This window comes from Microcaecilia unicolor, chromosome 2 (genome assembly GCF_901765095.1).
Source record: "Microcaecilia unicolor chromosome 2, aMicUni1.1, whole genome shotgun sequence".
NCBI classification, from domain to species: Eukaryota; Metazoa; Chordata; class Amphibia; order Gymnophiona; family Siphonopidae; genus Microcaecilia; species Microcaecilia unicolor.
This window is the reverse complement of record NC_044032.1, coordinates 334,733,518-334,751,253: the sequence shown is the minus strand read 5'-3', so window position 1 is coordinate 334,751,253 and position 17,736 is coordinate 334,733,518. Positions and strand designations below refer to the sequence as shown.

Here is a 17,736-nt window from a genome sequence, read left to right as displayed (position 1 = left end):
TAACTTATTAAAGACCATATTTTCTTCAGCAAGGTCTGCTTCTTGTCTTTTCTTCCAAAAGAAAAACATAGTATCCTTGGTTCATAACTGCCTTAGGGGTCCTTTTACTAAGGTGCGCTAAAAAATGGCTTGTGGTAGTGTAGGTGCGGGTTTTGGGTACGTGCTGATCCATTTTTCAACGCGCCTGTAAAATAGGCCTTTTTAAAATTTTTGCCGAAGGAGGAGTCACGTGATGCGCTGAGAGAGTAGGACGTGTGTCCCTGCTCTCCGAGGCCCAACGCCCGAAAATCGACAAAAATCACGTTTAAACCTCATCTCTGGCCAGCCAGCGAGTATACCCCGTCAGCTATACCATCAATGGACAAGTTTATCGATAAGCCTTCCAAAATTATGCCGGCACGAAGAAAGAAAAAGAAACACCGAGAGCGGCGGACCCTGGCGCGGAACAACAAATGCAGAAGAGTGGGCCATCCTTTTTGGAAGTGCAGCTCTCACAACTGACCGCAGTGGTAGCACAAGCTTTGGAACCCAGATTGGAGCGCATATCAACGCAGATCAAAAATTTTGATGCACGGCTGGTGGAAGCATCGCGGCGGACCGGGGAACTGGAACATAGGGTTTCCGAGCTAGAAGACGCGGGTTCCCCGATGCAACAATAAATCCGCCAGCTCCAGACCACGGTGCCAATGCTATCAGACCAGGTAGATGAATTAGAGAACAGAGGCAGGCGTAGTAACTTGCGCCTGATTGGCCTACCTGAATCGATCAGTGACTCCGCACTTGCAACTGTGGTGGAGAACTGGCTGAAAGCAGAGTTTGCCTTGTCAGACCATGCGGGAGCCCTGTGCTTGGAAAGGGTGCATCGTATAGGTCGTGTTCAAGATGGCCGCCAGGCCCTGCGTGCTGTTATCTTGAAAGTCCATAACTACTTACATAAACAAGAGATACTGCGGGGCTACCGCATGAAACGGGATGATACGAAATATGATGGACACCTTATTAGAATATTTCAGGACTACTCTGCCTCGCTCCAGGAGCACCGGAAGAAATTTACCCCGCTGTGTCGCCGGCTCCAAGAGTTGCATGTAAGATTCATGCTGGTTTATCCAGCAGTGCTGAAGGTCCACCATGAGGGCCGCTGGAAGTCGTTTGAATCCGAAGCTGCGGCGAAAGCATTCATCACTGAACTTGAGCAGCAACCTGCAGACTCGAATGGACAGCTGGTGGGAGAGTGACTAAGCTTAACCCTGAATTCTCTGCAGCAAACTAGTAACACGAGAGATGAGGTTTGAAAGTACTGTACCTCCTGAGGGTGGGGAGGCCTCGGGCATGGAAGGGGCTACTTACTTATTAGTAGCAGTTGATGTATAGGGGATGGGAATTAGATCAGATTATTGGGGGGGAGGGGATAGTGAAGGGTTTCGGGAGGGGGGACAGATAGGGATGGGGAACGCACAGGATACACATGCACAATCTGGAATACATGGCAGAGAATACACAGGAACATGGGATATTTTGCGGAGAGGAGTGTAGTGGCCACTGTATTTCTCTGGGGTAAGGCTGGGTGCCCGGGAGACGCTGTTTCACAATTCACCTCAGGACACACACAATTAAGGACCCAGTCCTGCATCGAGTAAAGTGCGCTTGATCTCCTGGAATGTGGGTGGCATCTCCTCCCCAATTAAGAGAACTAAGATTTTAACAGCTTTAAACCGACACGGGGTGGGGATGGCCTGCCTCCAGGAGACAAGACTTTCCCAGGAAGAGCATGAAAAACTGAAACGTTCTTGGGTGGGGGAGGTGTTCTGCTCGCCAGCTACGAGACGGAAAGGGGGAGTAGCTATATTAATTCACAAAACGCTTATGTGTAAGGCAAAACTAGAGTTCAAGGATAACGAGGGGAGGATGGTAGGGATACAGATTAATCTGCAGGGCAGGGAGATGCTGCTGGTGTCGGCTTACGGCCCTAACTCAGCAACATCTGGTTTTTTTGCCCAGCTACTGGCCCGATACCAGGGACATCAGTCGCTCCCACTGATCTTAGCGGGGGATATGAATCAGGTGCTGAATGTGGAACTAGATCGATCTAAACACTCACAACCGAGATTGTCATCTGCCCCCTCCGTCTTAGAAACATTCTGTCAGGAAATGAGATTGGTGGATCCATGGAGAATATTACACGGGAAGAAAGAGATTATACCCACATAGCCAGGGTCCACCGGAGGCAATCCAGAATAGACTATATTTTTACATTGCAGATTCTATTCCCTAGGGTTGTAGATGCTTTTATAGGTCCAGAAGAAATCTCAGACCACTCATTAATCTGGGTGGATCTCGATCCAACATCATTCTTCCAGCAGTCACCGGCGTGGAGGTTCCCTGCTTACTTGTATCCCTCTAAAGATTTTACAACGTATTTACAAAAGAAATGGGAGGAGTTTGCCATGCACAATCAGGAGCACCTCGAGGATGTAGTCTTGTTCTGGTTCACGGCCAAGGCCGTGCTCCGGGGCAAGATTATAGCCTACGCCAGCAAGCGGAATCGGCAAATCTCCCAAGGGGTTGTAGCTCTAGAACAGCAGCTCAGAGTGGCGAGGCGCACATATGCTAGAGCACCGACACAGACAAATTACGAAACACTCATGTCCACCAGAGTGGCACTTAATAGTTTACTGCACGAAAGAGTAACGAGATCCCTCTTGTACAAAAAATATAAGTTGCATAAATATGGAGACAAGGCGGGAGGGATGGTAGCTAGACTCGTGAAAGGCACGCGAAAAGCCCACTTCATTACAGCGCTTCGTAAACTGGCGGGGGGGGGGGGGGGGGGAATGACAAATGACCTCCATGAGATCGCACAGACTTTCCATCACCATTTCACCACCTTGTATAGAGGGGAACGGGAGAATGTAGGAACACGAGAGGCTATACAGGAGTATTTGAAAGATGTAGGATTAGAGAAAATACCCGAAGCTCAATTAACTTCCCTCAACACTCCGGTGTTGGCTAAAGAGTTGCAAAAGGCTATTGGAGCGTTGAGGTTATATTCAGCCCCGGGGCCAGATGGCCTCTCTGGAGAATTTTATAAAATGCTCAACACACAGATCATAGGGCCACTGTCTGAGTATCTTAACACTGTGGTGGAGACTGGGCACTTTCCACCACATGCTTGATTCCCCAAAAAGATAGAGATCCGTTACAACCCAACTCCTATAGACCCATCTCTCTGATTAATGTTGAAATTAAACTCCTATCCCACATTCTGGCAGAGAGACTGACGCCCCTGATGCCGCGGTTTATTAAAGAGGACCAAGTGGGCTTCGTCTGGGGCTGCCAATCAGTGTTGAACACATGCAGGCTGATCCTAGCAATGTTGTCTAGCCCGCACTCTGGTGCTCAGAGATTGATGGTGAGCCTAGATGCAGAACGCGCATTTGATCAGGTGGAGTGGCCATTTATGTTTGAAACGCTGAGAGACATAGGATTAAGTGGGTGGTTTCTCAATGCAGTAGAAACGCTTTATACACATCCGCAAGCTATGATTCGGGTCAATGGGGTCAAAACCGCAGGATTTGACATTGGTAGAGGCACACGTCAGGGTTGCCCTTTATCCCCATTACTCTTTCTGTTGACGCTGGAACCGCTGCTAACGGAGATTCGCTCACAGGATAGCATAAAAGGGATTAAGGTCGGTGGGAGGGATCTTAAGGTGCTCGCCTATGTGGACGATGTGATGGTGCTCCTGAGAGACCCACAGACCTCTTTGAGGTGCCTTCTGCATACCATTACTGACTATGGCAATCTTTCGGGATATAAGCTCAACAAGTCAAAATCACTGGCACTGGCCCTAGATGAAACATTGAAATCAGAATGGAGAGGTCCTTTCCCCTTACAGTGGGCAGATTGTCAGCTTTGGTATTTAGGGGTAACTATTCCCAAGGGCCATGGAGACACTGTATGAGGTAAACGTAAGACCTTTATTGGCCACCACTAGGCGGTTATTGAAGCTGTGGGGTGCTTGCCCTCTATCCTTCTCGGGCCGCATAGGCCTGTTTAAGTGGCTATATCTAAGTGGCTATATCTATTCCAGATGTTGCCACTATACCTGAGGAGGGGGGAGGAGCGGACATTACATCGTTTAACACAGAACTTCTTGTGGAACGGGAAGAGACCTAGGCTCCCAATCCATATTATACAGAAGCCAAGACCGCAGGGAGGGATGGGGCTCCTCAATATACGATATCTCACGGTAGCATGTTCCATGCGACTTCCAAATTCTACTGAAGACCCATCTTCAAAAGACGTGGGTGAACTTTTGGGACACTCTGCAACCCACAGCTAGGAGCAGAATTTTAAACTAGGGGATCACTGGACATTGTCATTGTTTACACCTGCAGATCACAACTCCTGTGCGGGGAGGGGGGGAGGGGGGGGATTGGAAAAGGGAGGTGGAGGGGGGAGAGGTTGGGAGATAGGGGAGGTAAAGGGAGAGTAGGGAAGGGAGGGGGGGGGGTTGATAAAGCGAGCTTTTCATGTTAGAAAATACTACTGTTGTATTGCATTTTGCTGGTTGATCTTTTGAATAAAAAAGATTTAAACACAAAAATTTTTGCCGAAAATGGATGTGTGGCAAAATCAAAATTGCTGCGCATCCATTTTGGGTCTGAGATCTTACCGCCAGCCATTGACTTAATGGTAAAGACTTACACGGTAACCGGGCAGTAATGACCTACACACGTCAAGTGGCACTTGGCGTGTGTCTGATACGCACGTCTGAAAATAAAAATTATTTTTCAGATGTACCCCAAAAATAAAATAACTGCAAGAGCCACGCAGTAGCTGTGCGGTAACTCCATTTTGGCATGCATTGGGCGTGCAAAGACGCTTACGCGGCTTAGTAAAAGGGCCCTTTAGTTATGGAAAAATCAGAATGTGGATGTTTAGAATGGTTGTGGTGGGTGTGGCTCTGGCTGCCTTGTTGGGCAGACTGGATGGACCATGCAAATCTTTATCTGCTGTCATTTACTGTTTTACTGTGCGAGGGAAGGGCCCACTCTGGACCAGGTACAAGAATTGCAGAAGAATAACTAAAATAAATGGTAAAAGCATAGAAAGCATGACTCATGGAATTCTTTCCAAAGCTCTGCATGTGCATGCATATGTGAATGTTTGTGTGTGTTAGGGAGTTGTTGGATTGGGGGCAGTTTGGAAGGTGGCGGGTCAGTTGTGAGATGTAGAGTTTTGGGGGTGGTAGCAGTTTGAGGAGTGGTGGGGCAGTTACAGGAGATAGGTTTTGATGTGAGGCCATTTGTGGGGTGGTGGGGCAATTGTGAGGTACCCTTGAGAAGATAGAACAATTTGGGGATAATGTGGCAGTTGCTGTGGCTACCTTTTTGGGGGTGGGGCAGTGTGCCAGGTGGTGTGACAGTTCTGAAGGTAGTTTTTAGGTGTGGCGAAGTTTGTGGGGTGGTGAGGTAGGTGTAGGGGTAACTTGTAGGGTGAGAGAAGCTATGGAGGAATATTTATCGGGGGTAGGGCAGTTTGTGGGGTAAAGAGGCTGTGGTGGGGATAGCTTTTAGGTTGGGCAATTTGTGAGATAATGGGGCATTTGTGGGTCTAAACCTGGGGAAGTTTTTAGGGTGGTGGAGCATTTGTGGGTGTAGTATTTTGGGTTGGGGTAGTTTTTAGTGCGGTGAAACATTTGTAGGGGTTAGTTTTTGGGAAGGGGCAGTTGGAAGAAGGTAGGGCAGTCACAGGGAGTAGTTTTTGGGAGTGGGGAAAGTTTGTAGAGTGGTCTGGCATTTGTGGGGGAGGTAATTTCATTCATTTTATTCATATTCCATCTTTATTTGATATAGCACTGTATTAAAATATATCAAAGTGGTTTGCAATAAAAATAAACTAGAGGGACAAAAGGATGAAAAATGAGAGGAGGCCTAGGTTACAATGTTACGTATAAAAAAATCAATAATAGTAATACAAAGTTGAGAGTTGAGGAGTTGCCTAGTGGTTAGAGCACCAGTCTTGTAATCCAGAGGTGGCCGGTTCAAATCCCACTGCTGCTCCTTGTGATCTTGGGCAAGTCACTTAACCCTCCATTGCCTCAGGTACAAACTTAGATTGTGAGCCCTCCCAGGACAGAGAAATATCCAGTGTACCTGAATGTAATTCACCTTGAGCTACTACTGAAAAAGGTGTGAGCAAAATCTAAATAAATGAAATAAATAAATAAATAAATAAATAAAAAGTGTGCAATATTAATACTATAGGACACAAGAGGTGGGTAGAAAGGAAAGCAGAACAACACAAATCAAAGAAGACATTGCTGAAAGCCACTAGGTCTAGTTAGAAAAAGCTTGGTTAAATAATGGGTCTTTAAAGTCAGCTTAATTTTGTTAAAATGAAATTTTCAACCAAATATTCAAAGGCAAACTTTCAGAATATGGGGCTATCACTGAAACAAGAATTTCTAGTAGAATCTAAGCGTAGTTGAAGATGAGAAAGAACAACCAAGAAATTCTGATGAGAAGAGTGGAAACTTCTTAATTGGAGTGTAGGGCATCAACATATATATAAAAAAGTAGGTGATCCCGAATACTAAATCTGATGTGCAATGCTAAGAACTTAAAATGGTATCCGGTACGAAACTGAGAGCCAGCGTTCATTTATTAGTAAAGGACTGACATGATTGTATTTTTTAGCACCAAAAAGCAATTTTACAGATGTTTTTTGAACTTACTGCTACTAATAGATGAGAGTTTTGTTTCTTGAAGTGCTGAATTAAAGTAATTTAAGCATGAAAGTACTAGTAAATGAAGAAGGCGAAGTGTACTTTGATCCAAAATGGAATAAATGTTGCGCAGTTGTTTCAATATAAAGTATGATTTTTTTCACTAGACTAGAAATATGCTGATCAAATGTCAAGTATCTCTCCAAGGGGCCCTTTTACTAAGCCCTGCTGTGGTGGCCGTTTTTGCCACATGCTGAGACCCTTTTTACCACAGCGGGTAAAAAGGCCGAAAAAAGAAGTGGCCAAGTGGTAAGATTGCACTTACCATGTAGCCATGTGGGGGAAGAGTGCTTACCACCACCCATTGAGGTGGCAGTAAGGGCTTTTGTGCTAACACGGTGGTAACCGAGGTTACTGCTGCTGTAAAAAATAGGGAGAGAGGGAGGGAGATACAGAGAGTGGGGGATGGAGGGAGAGAGAGAGAAAGAGGAGAGGAGCTGGGGAGAGAAGAAGAGGGAGAGGAGAAAGGGGGAGAGGGAGGGATATAGAGAAAGGTGTGGGGAGAGAGGAAGAGGGAGAGAAGAAAGGGGGAAAGAGGGAGGGATACAGAGTGGGGGAGGGAGGGAGACAAAGAGAGAGAAAGGGGAGGGGTGGGGAGAGAGCAAGAAGGAGAGGAGAAGGGAGAGGGAGGGATACAGAGGAGGGGAGGGAGAGAGAGAGAGTGAGAGGGGAGAGGGAGTGGGGAGAGAGGAAGAGGGAGGGAGGGTGGAATACAGAAAGTAGGGGAGGGAGGGAGAGGGGATGGGGAGAAAGAAGAGGGGGAGGAGAATGGGGGACAGGGAGGGAGAGAAAAATATAGAGATATAGAGAGGGGAGAGGGGGTGGGGAGCGACGGAGGAGAGGAGAAAGGGGAGAAATGGAGGGATACAGAGTGGGTGAAGGAAGGAGAGCGTGAACGAGTAAACTTCAATAAAGGAGACCCGACACGACTTGTGTTTCGGCCCTATTGGCCTGCATCAGGGGTCTAGGAATTTGTCATAACTTACATATTCCCAGAAAAGTTCATAAAAAAAAGTCTCCACTTGGTAATCACTGCAAAAATAGAACAGCAATGCACTGGTAAAACATGTCGGGTCTCCTTTATTGTTCTTGAAGCTTACTGGTGGTTGGGAGGTGGGGATAGTGCTGGGCAGACTTATACGGTCTGTGCCAGAGCCGGTGGTGGGAGGCGGGGATAGTGCTGGGCAGACTTATATGGTCTGTGCCCTGAAAAAGACAGGTACAAATCAAGGGATGGTATACACAAAAAATGGCACATGAGTTTATCTTGTTGGGCAGACTGGGTGGACCGTGCAGGTCTTTTTCTGCCGTCATCTACTATGTTACTATGTTTTTGAAGTTTACTGAAATAAAGAAAGCTTTTTGGACGCCATATGTGTGAGGTTTCTCTTTTGTTCCTCTACTGTTTTTTGCCTGGTGCATCCTATCCGTGGAGTTTTCTTCTGTTTGTGACTGATGAAATGTTTTACAACATGTATGGAAACACCCTTCGCACCCAGCAGACTTGTACTATTCATTTTGAACTGCTGTAGATAATGATATGTCTTGTCTTGTGGGTGTTTTATTTGTTTTCTTTCTTGTTGCAGGTACTACGAGACGGGTAGTATTAAGCCTGGGGTGATCGGGGGCTCCAAACCGAAAGTTGCCACACCCAAAGTCGTGGACAAAATCGCTGAATACAAGCGCCAAAACCCCACCATGTTTGCTTGGGAGATCCGAGACCGATTGTTAGCGGAGCGTGTGTGTGACAACGACACAGTGCCCAGTGTCAGCTCCATCAACAGGTAGCACAGGCCTGGGCTGGCTTCCTGCTCACTTGCTTTTCCCCGTCTTCTCTTTCTGTGTATAGGTGTTATGTACAAAACTTTTGTCCCAGAAACAAAAGAATGAGCAGTCAACGGCAGATGCTACAGCATAAAGATACTGTAGAGGTGAATAGAGTCTAAAGATCAATTAGTATTGCTTTCTTTTCTCTCTTTAAATGTATTGTTTTGGTTTTCCTGCTGTATAAATTTTAATAAGCTAAGACATTTTCCTAAGGGTGCTGCAGGCAAAATGTTCCTCCTCTTGGGGGTGGGTGGGGGGGGGGGGGGGGATAATGCCTCTTAAAAAGAGACTGTAAGCTGAACTAGCTGTGAAACACCAGTAGTTTGTGATTGAGTCATGACAGCAGCCCACTCGCATGATCTTTAACTTTTTGGATTTTCCTAACCATCCTGGTAGTCCCCCACCCCCACACCATGCACAATATCATTCACAATACAGGCTGTAGCTAGCTTCATAGCCTCATGTGCTTCAGTGGTAGTTTACCAAAAATTCATACTGAATTGTTTGTGATTTTTATTCAGAGATCTCACTTTGGAGGGATAGAAACCAAGTTATACTTAACCTTCATGGTGTTCTGAAGAAAGAAAAAAAAAAAAAAGCCAGAATGTCCTTTATATTAAAAAAAAAAGACAAAAAGTTGGAGTAACATTGAACACATAGTTATTTTATCTATTTATTTAAATTTGCTCACACCTTTTCAGTAGTGAGTTACATTGAGGTACACTGGGGGGGGGGGGGGGGGTCTTTTACTTAGGCGTGCTGGCGTTTTTAGCACACATTAAAAATTGGCGCATGCTAAAGACACCAATGTATTCCTATGGGCATCTTTAGCGTTTAGCACGTGCCTATTTTTAACACGCACTAAAAACGCCAGTGCGCCTAAGTAAAAGACCCCCTGGGTATTTTCCTGTCCCTGGAGAGCTCACAAGAAAAAAAAGGTAATTAAACATATTGGATTATACAACTTTGTTTTCTGGTGGAGTTCAGTTGGAAAATAATGGGTTGTAGTTCTCTCCTACTTAAGTGTGTCTTCCATTCTTGCTCATTTTTCCGTGTCTCTGATCTGAAGTTTCTAGAAGTGTCTTTTTTTTTCTTGATCCGAACATTCTGTCTTATTTGGCTCTTACTGCTGTTGATAATTTTTTTAAAAAAGTTATCGTTTAGAGAGGTGCACAGCAAAAAATATCTGGTTCATTTAACAGATTTTTCCAAATGATTCCCAATTTCAGATTTTTTTCAGTTCATATCAAATATAGATTTTTACTGCGTGCATTGTATATGTGTTAGAATGTTCTAGTGCATGCAAATCAATTATATGTGCATTAAATCATAGATTTACATATGTACAATCACATTTTCATACACTAAAACTTTTAAGGTGCCTAAACAAACTGAGGGGTCCTTTTACCAAGCTGCGGTAAAAGAGGGCTTGTGCTAGCATAAGTGCATGGTTTTGATGCATGCTGAGGCCCCCTTATACCACAGCAGGTAAAAGGCTGTCTTTTTTTTAAAATAAAGAAATGGCCATGTGGCAAGTGAGTCACATGCTGCGTGGCCATTTCAGGAGGGAGCACTTACTGCCACCTACTGAGGTGGCAATAAAGGCTCCTGCGCTAATTCAGAGGTAACAGGGCAGCGCACGGCATTGCCTTGTTACCGCTGGGTAAATACCGGCACTAGAAAAATTTTTTTGTAGTTCCAGAAGTGGCTCGTGCTGGGGGTGGTAACTACTGCTGAGCAGTTGCGGTAGCCCAGCGGTAGTTCTGAATTAGCGAGCGGTAAGCCTGTGTTGGGCGTACCACCACTTCATAAAAGACTCCTTTAGTGCATGCTAATGATTAGAACACGCTAGAGATACTGGAGGAGGCAGCTGATAGACAGTAAAAGGGTTCTTCCCTGCTGGGGTTCAAAAATCTCCCTACTGTCCCCCTTTTATTTCGTTAAATAGTGGTGCTCATACAGGGGGAGCAGTGTTCCCTTTTAAGCTGCACTAAACATCCAGTATGTGAGTAAAATTCAGATGCGCAGCAAACTACATCCGAACAAGTAGGGAAAGCATGCACAGCATGCCTAATGGGATTCTTTTCAACCCCCCTGCGAGTGTGTGTGTGCATCTGTAAGAAGTGCTCACAAGGTAATGTGACGGAAAAGTTTTGCTAATGTCAAAGCAGTGCTTTGCTCGCGAAGAAAGATTTTTGCTCATGTCAACTCAGTCCTTAGAGGGAACATAGCTGGCAGGCCACAACATTACATAATGTTGGAACCGGAAATGCACAGAACTCCACAGACCTTCTGTGATAAACAACGGAAGCAAACAGATAGAACTGCTGTTCAGAAAATATTTGTGAAATACAATATTTAAATTTGCCAAAACTCTGGTTAATGACACTTTCTGTATTTCCCATATATTTCCCCAGATTCTATATATGGCGCCTAAAATTCCATGTGGAAACCAAATTGTATTTTATAACAATGCACATAACTTAATTGGTTAACTAGCTAATCGGCACTGTTAATTGGATGTTAACAAGCAATTATCAGCACTAATTAGCATTAATTGCGATTTACATGCACAACTCGCTATAGTGTATTCTGTAACGTTTTGCGCCTAAATTCTATGTTGCATAGTTGGAAAAGGGGTGTGGCCATGGGCAGGGCTTGGGCGCTTTGCTCATTTATGCACATTATTATAGAATACACCTGCTCTATGCCTAATTTAGGCATTGGGATTTAAACCAAGGAAAACGGACGTGACCAAATTTGGTCACCTGGCGAGCCACTTGGCGTATCCAATATACCGCACGGAAAGTTAAGCCTATTCTTTAAGATTTAGGCATACTTTAGAGAATATGCCTAGGCGTAATTTTTTTCCACATGGATTTTTCAGGCACCATATATAGAATCTAGCTCTTAACACACACTAATTCGTTAGCGCATCTTAAAAAAAGGACTCCTAAATGTGCTAACAGTCTTTGGAAATTCTGGCAATACACCTACATTCAGATAATGCTATTCCAGACATAGAAACCAATGTACCAAAGTGCAGAAAAATGGTGAATTCCATTCGTTCATTGCAGACTATCCAGCTTATTTTTGAAGGAGATCGCCGGCCATCTTCCGACACAAACCGGGAGATGGCCGGCGATCTCCTGAAGCCGGCCAAATCGGTATAATCGAAAGCCGATTTTGGCCAGCTTCAACTGCTTTCCGTTGCAGAGGTGGCCAAACTTCAAGGGAGCATGTCGGTAGCATAGCGAAGGCGGGACGGGGCGGGACGAGGGCATGCTTTGAGATGGCCGGCTTTGCCCGATAATGGAAAAAAGAAGGGCGTCCCTGGTGAGAATTTGGTCCGCTTTATTTGGTCCCTTTATTTTCAGGTCCAAGTCCCAAAAACGTGCCCAAACTGACCAGATGACCACCGGAGGGAATCAGGGATCACCTCCCCTGACTTCCCCAGTGGTCAATAAGCCCCTGCCACCCTCAAAAAAACAACTTTAAAAACTTTTTTTGCCAGCCTCTATGCCAGCCTCAAATGTCATACTCAGGTCCATCGCAGAAGTATGCAGGTCCCTGGAGCAGTTTTAGTGAGTGCAGTGGACTTCAGGCAGGCGGACCCAGGCCCACCCCCCCCACCTGTTACACTTGTGGTGGTAAATGGGAGCCCTCCAACCCCCCCCCCCACCCACTGTACCCACATGTAGGTGCCCCCCTTCACCCATAAGAGCTATGGTAATGGTGTAGAGTTGTGGGGAGTGGGTTTTGGGGGCTCAGCACCCAAGGTAAGGGAGCTATGCACCTGGGAGCTATTTATATTTTATTTTTTTTAATTTTTAGAAGTGCCCCCTAGGGTGCTCGGTTGGTGTCCTGGCATGTGAGGGGGACCAGTGCACTACAAATGCTGGCCCCTCCATGACCAAATGCCTTGAATTTGGCCGGGTTTGAGATCGCTGGCCTCGGTTTCCATTATGGGCAAAAACCGAGGCCGGCCATCTCTGACATTTGGGCGGCCCCAACCGTATTATCAAAACGAAAGATGGCCGGCCATCTCGTTTCGAAAATACAGTTGGCCCCGCCCCTTTGCGGCGCCGTCCTCGGAGATGGGCGCCCTTAGAGATGGGCGTCCACAATCAAAAATGCCCCTCCACGTGAACTGTTGGCCCAAATTGCAGACAAAGATGATCTGTTTCCTGCAAATAGCCATTTTTCTTGTACATTTTTCTATATTTGTCAAGTTTAATGCAAAATCATTACTAATGAAAAGCCAATTAGCTATGAATGCATAGTTAAACTATGTGTGAAAAACACTTTGCAAACCAATGAGGTGTAGCTAAATTTTTTGGAAAAATGTCAATAAATAAAGTGTGCAGATTACTGTGCTGCTGGGTTTCATCACATATGAAGACAGATCAGTGTTTATTGTTCTAATTTTTTCACTAATTATTACTCATTTGGATTATTGTAATGCATTACATAATGGTTTCACAGCATCCTGCCTATGTTAACTTCAGTCCACAAAAAACAGAACACACATCTTCAAATACAGGAAAACTTTATTCCAATCATCTGTAGAAATTGTAGTGCCCAATGTGGCCACATTTTGTCTTCCTAAAGGCTGCATCAGGGGCTAATACTATTAGCAAACACACAGAGCTGCTGGTTGAGGAGGAAGGAACTCTGTGTATTCACAGTTTCTGCTGTTTGCATTATTGTAACACAGCCAGTGTTTGGTTTTTATTATCTGCTATTAGGAGTAAGTGACCTTTGGGAGCCTAATAGTATTAACTCCTGACGCAGCCTTTAAGAAGATGAAACATGACCACATTGGGCATTGCAATTTCTATAGTTGATTGGAATAAAGTTTTCTGTATTTGAAGACGTGTGTTCTGCTTTCTGTGCAGTGGCGTTCCTCGGTCAGCTGCCACCTGGGGCAGTTTGCCGCTGCGTATCCCCCTCCCCTGGGTGCAGCGTTGTCCACTTCCCGAGTGCAGCATGACACTCCCCCCCCAGGTGCAGTATGACACCCCTACCCAGTGCAGCTTTCCTCTAGCGCATCACCATTCCCCCCCGGCTCTTTACCTACAAGCCCCCCCGGGTGCATTCTTCTTACCTGCTGGGGTGCTGGGAGCAGCTGCACGGCTGTCAGCGCTGCCGGTTCCTTGCTCCCTCTGCTGTTACTTCCTGTTCCAGGGCAGAGGGAGCAGGGAACTGGCGGAACCTACAGCCGTGTGGCTGCTCCCTGCACCCTTCCTGCAGGGTGCACCCGGGGCGGACCTCCCCCACCACCCCTCTCTTGGTACGCCACTGTTTCTGTGGACTGCTTGGTATTGTTTGCAGACTACAGTTTCCTCTTCTTGGGTTTCCCTTAGGTTAACTTCAGGTCATAGAAAACATGGCTATCAAACTTGCTATGGGGGCTTGCAGGCTTGATCATGTTTCGCCTTTTCTTAAGGAAGCCCATTGGCTCCCCATATTGTACCGTATTAAATTTAAAATTCTTGTCTTGGTTCATGAGGTGTTTTATTCTGGCTTACCATGTTATTTATCAGAGTTATTGATCCCATGTTGTCCATCGTGTTTATTGAGCTATCAGAATAGATTAGTTCAGGCTTGTCCAACCTTATTCTATCAGGGGCCACATTTTATATTTTGTAACGTGCCAAAAACATACAGAAGTGTCTCTCTATCATGTGCCCGCCCCCTCCAGCCTTCACCTAGTCTCTTTCTCTTTCATGTACACTCCCCCAGCCTTCGCCCAGTCTCTCTTTCCATTATGTTTCCCTGCCCAGCCTTCACCCAGTCTTTTTCCTCTCATCTGGCTGGCAACAGTTGAAGAAGAAATAGCACAATTCCTGCTTCCCCACTGCTGCTCGGCTGTCTGTAATCTTGAGCTGCGTGGTTCAGGATGTTCGGGTTGGTCTTGCAGTTTCAAGTCTTGTGAGATTTGAAACCACCAGAGCTCCCAAACTTCCTGCACTGCATGGCTCAAGCATACAGATAGTCGAGGTGCAGCAAGGAAGCAGGGGTGGCATTGGCATGACCACAACAGTGATATTTTAGTCCAGAAAATAATTTTAGTTCTAGTTTTTATTCATTTGCAAAACATGTCATTTTTATTCTTATTTTATTGTAATTCTTGGCAGCAATGACAATTTTAGCTTTTATTCAGTTCTGGAATGTCATGACAAATAATTGTAGTTCCAGCTTTCTGTTTTACTGAGAGCAGAACAGACACATGAACATAAAAGTGTTTGAATTTAGCGTTTTGTTTCAGAAGTATTCTCATGTCATGGTTCAACTAATCCTACTAGATAGAAAACAGGTTATTCACTCTTGCCTTGTGATCGGGTACTGAAAGAAATGCTGTTCTTCTACAGCTCAGCACACAGCAGATTGGGTGGACCTGGGTGGGCCACCTCTGCATTCTGCTGCATCTCCCTGCTCTGTGTTGACGCCATTACCTGACCATGTATGTGGCTGCCAATGTCGGAGGTGTCAGGGAGATGCAGTACACTGCAGAGCAAAACAGCAACATTTTGTCAGCATCAGCAGCAGAGACACAGCCCCGGCTTGGGTAGGAGAACTTATAGGAGGGGAAGACACCATGGACAGTACTACACACTGTTAATTTTCATTCTACTGTAAGGAATTTTTGTTAAGGGGAATTAATAATTTTAGATCTTATTCTGTTCAGATCTGTACATTTTTTATTCATATCCAATTTAGAGAATTTTTGTTCTAGTTTTCCAGTGCTAATGACCTAAAAACTCCTTCTATGGCACATAGCCCTGCTCAGTGGATCCCAAGATGCATCGGGCCGGGGCTGGGATGCTTCCATTTTGTGCAGGGCAGGCCTGAGGCAGAAATGTGGGAGGTATTGCTCCCGCCTTCCTGCCTCTATCAATTTCAGGTATGAGGAGGGGGAGGGGTGGGTCACTTGTTGCTTTTGGGGGGGTTGGGAGGGGTGTGGGGGGGGGGGGCTTGTGGTCACAGGGTCACGACTACCAGGACAGTTCTTGCCTTGGGGGGTCAGGAGGGGGCACAGGGGAGCCCGGGATCAATAGACTACCAGGGCCATTGTTGCCTTTTCAGGGTCAGGAGGGGGTGCAGGGGAGCTCTGAGGTCCACTGGACCACCAGGGAATATTAGAAAAATATTCAGGGGGGTCGCTCATGGGGGGGGGGGGGGGTTGAGAGGTCAGTTGCTGGGGGAGGGCAGGAGATCAGGAGGTGAGAGCTCCAGAGCAGCCATAACATTTGCTCATTACAGCTAAGCAAATTGGAGGAGTGCAACCCCCAGAATGCTCATTAGAATACTAATGAACTAATTGTAATACATTTGCATGGGTTTCTCTGTGGCTGCTAACGGCACACATTAGAACCACAGAAAAGAAAACCCTTTGTGCATTACTGGCTAAATAGCGTTTGCTTTAGACTGGCTACCAGTCCAATACAAACATTCCCAGCATGTTCTGTACATCTGCCCCTGGGAGCTAATCATATATGTGACACTTAATGCAAAAGACTGGATAGCACCCCTCTCAGTGCTGGACAGCTGTCTGCATCTTAGTACATAAGTACATAAGTACATAAGTAATGCCACACTGGGAAAAGACCAAGGGTCCATCGAGCCCAGCATCCTGTCCACAACAGCGGCCAATCCAGGCCAAGGGCACCTGGCAAGCTTCCCAAACGTACAAACATTCTATACATGTTATTCCTGGAATTGTGGATTTTTCCCCAGTCCATTTAGTAGTGGTTTATGGACTTGTCCTTTAGGAAACCGTCCAACCCCTTTTTAAAACTCTGCTAAGCTAACCGCCTTCACCACTTTCTCCGGCAACGAATTCCCGAGTTTAATTATACGTTGGGTGAAGAAAAATTTTCTATGATTTGTTTTAAATTTACTACACTGTAGTTTCATCGCATGCCCCCTAGTCCTAGTATTTTTGGAAAGCGTGAACAGACGCTTCACATCCACCTGTTCCACTCCACTCATTATTTTATATACCTCTATTATGTCTCCCCTCAGCCGTCTCTTCTCCAAGCTGAATAGCCCTAGCCTCCTTAGTCTTTCTTCATAGGGAAGTCGTCCCATCCCCGCTATCATTTTAGTCGCCGTTTTCTGCACCTTTTCCAATTCTACTATATCTTTCTTGAGATGCGGCGTATTATTGAGTTGTTTAATTAAAACTTCTTAAGATATTAGGGTTATTAGATCAATATGAAGAGCCTTAAGATTATATGGTATATTGTGTGATATTTAGTGTTTGGTTCTCAGAAAATAATTAAATGTAATTAAAACTCCCCTCATTATCCAAATTAGAATAATTGACTATAAGTTAAGACTATAAATGGAGAGATGTGCTAGAAATAAAATGTGCACGCAAAATTTCATTCTGTAATCTATAAAATAAAGATGCTGCACTTTTAGATTCCCAAAGCTGACATATTCAAATGGCTAAACCGAAAAGAAAGATTTTTTTTTCTACTTTTATTGTTGAGACAGTTCAGACTCTGTTGTTTCACTTTTCTAAGGACTGAGCTCTTATGTGCTGGCTGTAGCATGCAGCTCCATGCACCTCCCATAGGCCTGTGGAGGTTTTGGCTGAAAGCTGCTTCTCCCATGGTGGGCCCTCTCTATTTGGGGTGTGCATGCAGAGCCTTGTGATCACTTGGGGACCATGGGTCAATTTTAGCAAGCAATAGGAAAGGTTCCAGTGCTTGGTACCCCTGACTAAAAGCCCTGCAAGGAACAGCTAACAAATGGAATTGTATCACTTTCAAAACCTTCATCAACTTTATAAAAACCCCCAAAAGAAAACAAAAATAACCTTTGCTTTCTTCCTAAATGAAAACCAGTTCTGTTGTAAATGCACAAGAGGAAGAAAGAACCAAACTGACAGACCGTTAGCAGAAAAAGCTTTCAGCATCAGAATTACAGATAGATCTGTTGAACAGTTTAAAATAAGTTTTAGCCTATTTAAATTTTTTTTATTTAATTTAATACCATCAGCTGATTCCTATTAATTTGCACAGCTCATATTATGCCAATCATCTGCAGCCTTGAATATTGTGTGAGTGTAATGTATGTGTGGGAGGGGGAGAAAATTTAGGATGGGG

The 17,736-nt window shown here is 45.2% G+C and overlaps 1 protein-coding gene across 1 annotated transcript in view; it reads left to right on the top strand.

Annotated features, from left to right (window-relative positions):
* PAX5 (paired box 5) overlaps positions 1-17,736 on the top strand; it is a 790,496-nt gene that overhangs the window by 132,186 nt on the left and 640,574 nt on the right. Inside the window, 1 exon segment of the mRNA XM_030194363.1 lies at positions 8,377-8,574. Within this exon segment, the coding sequence (XP_030050223.1) occupies positions 8,377-8,574 (198 nt within the window).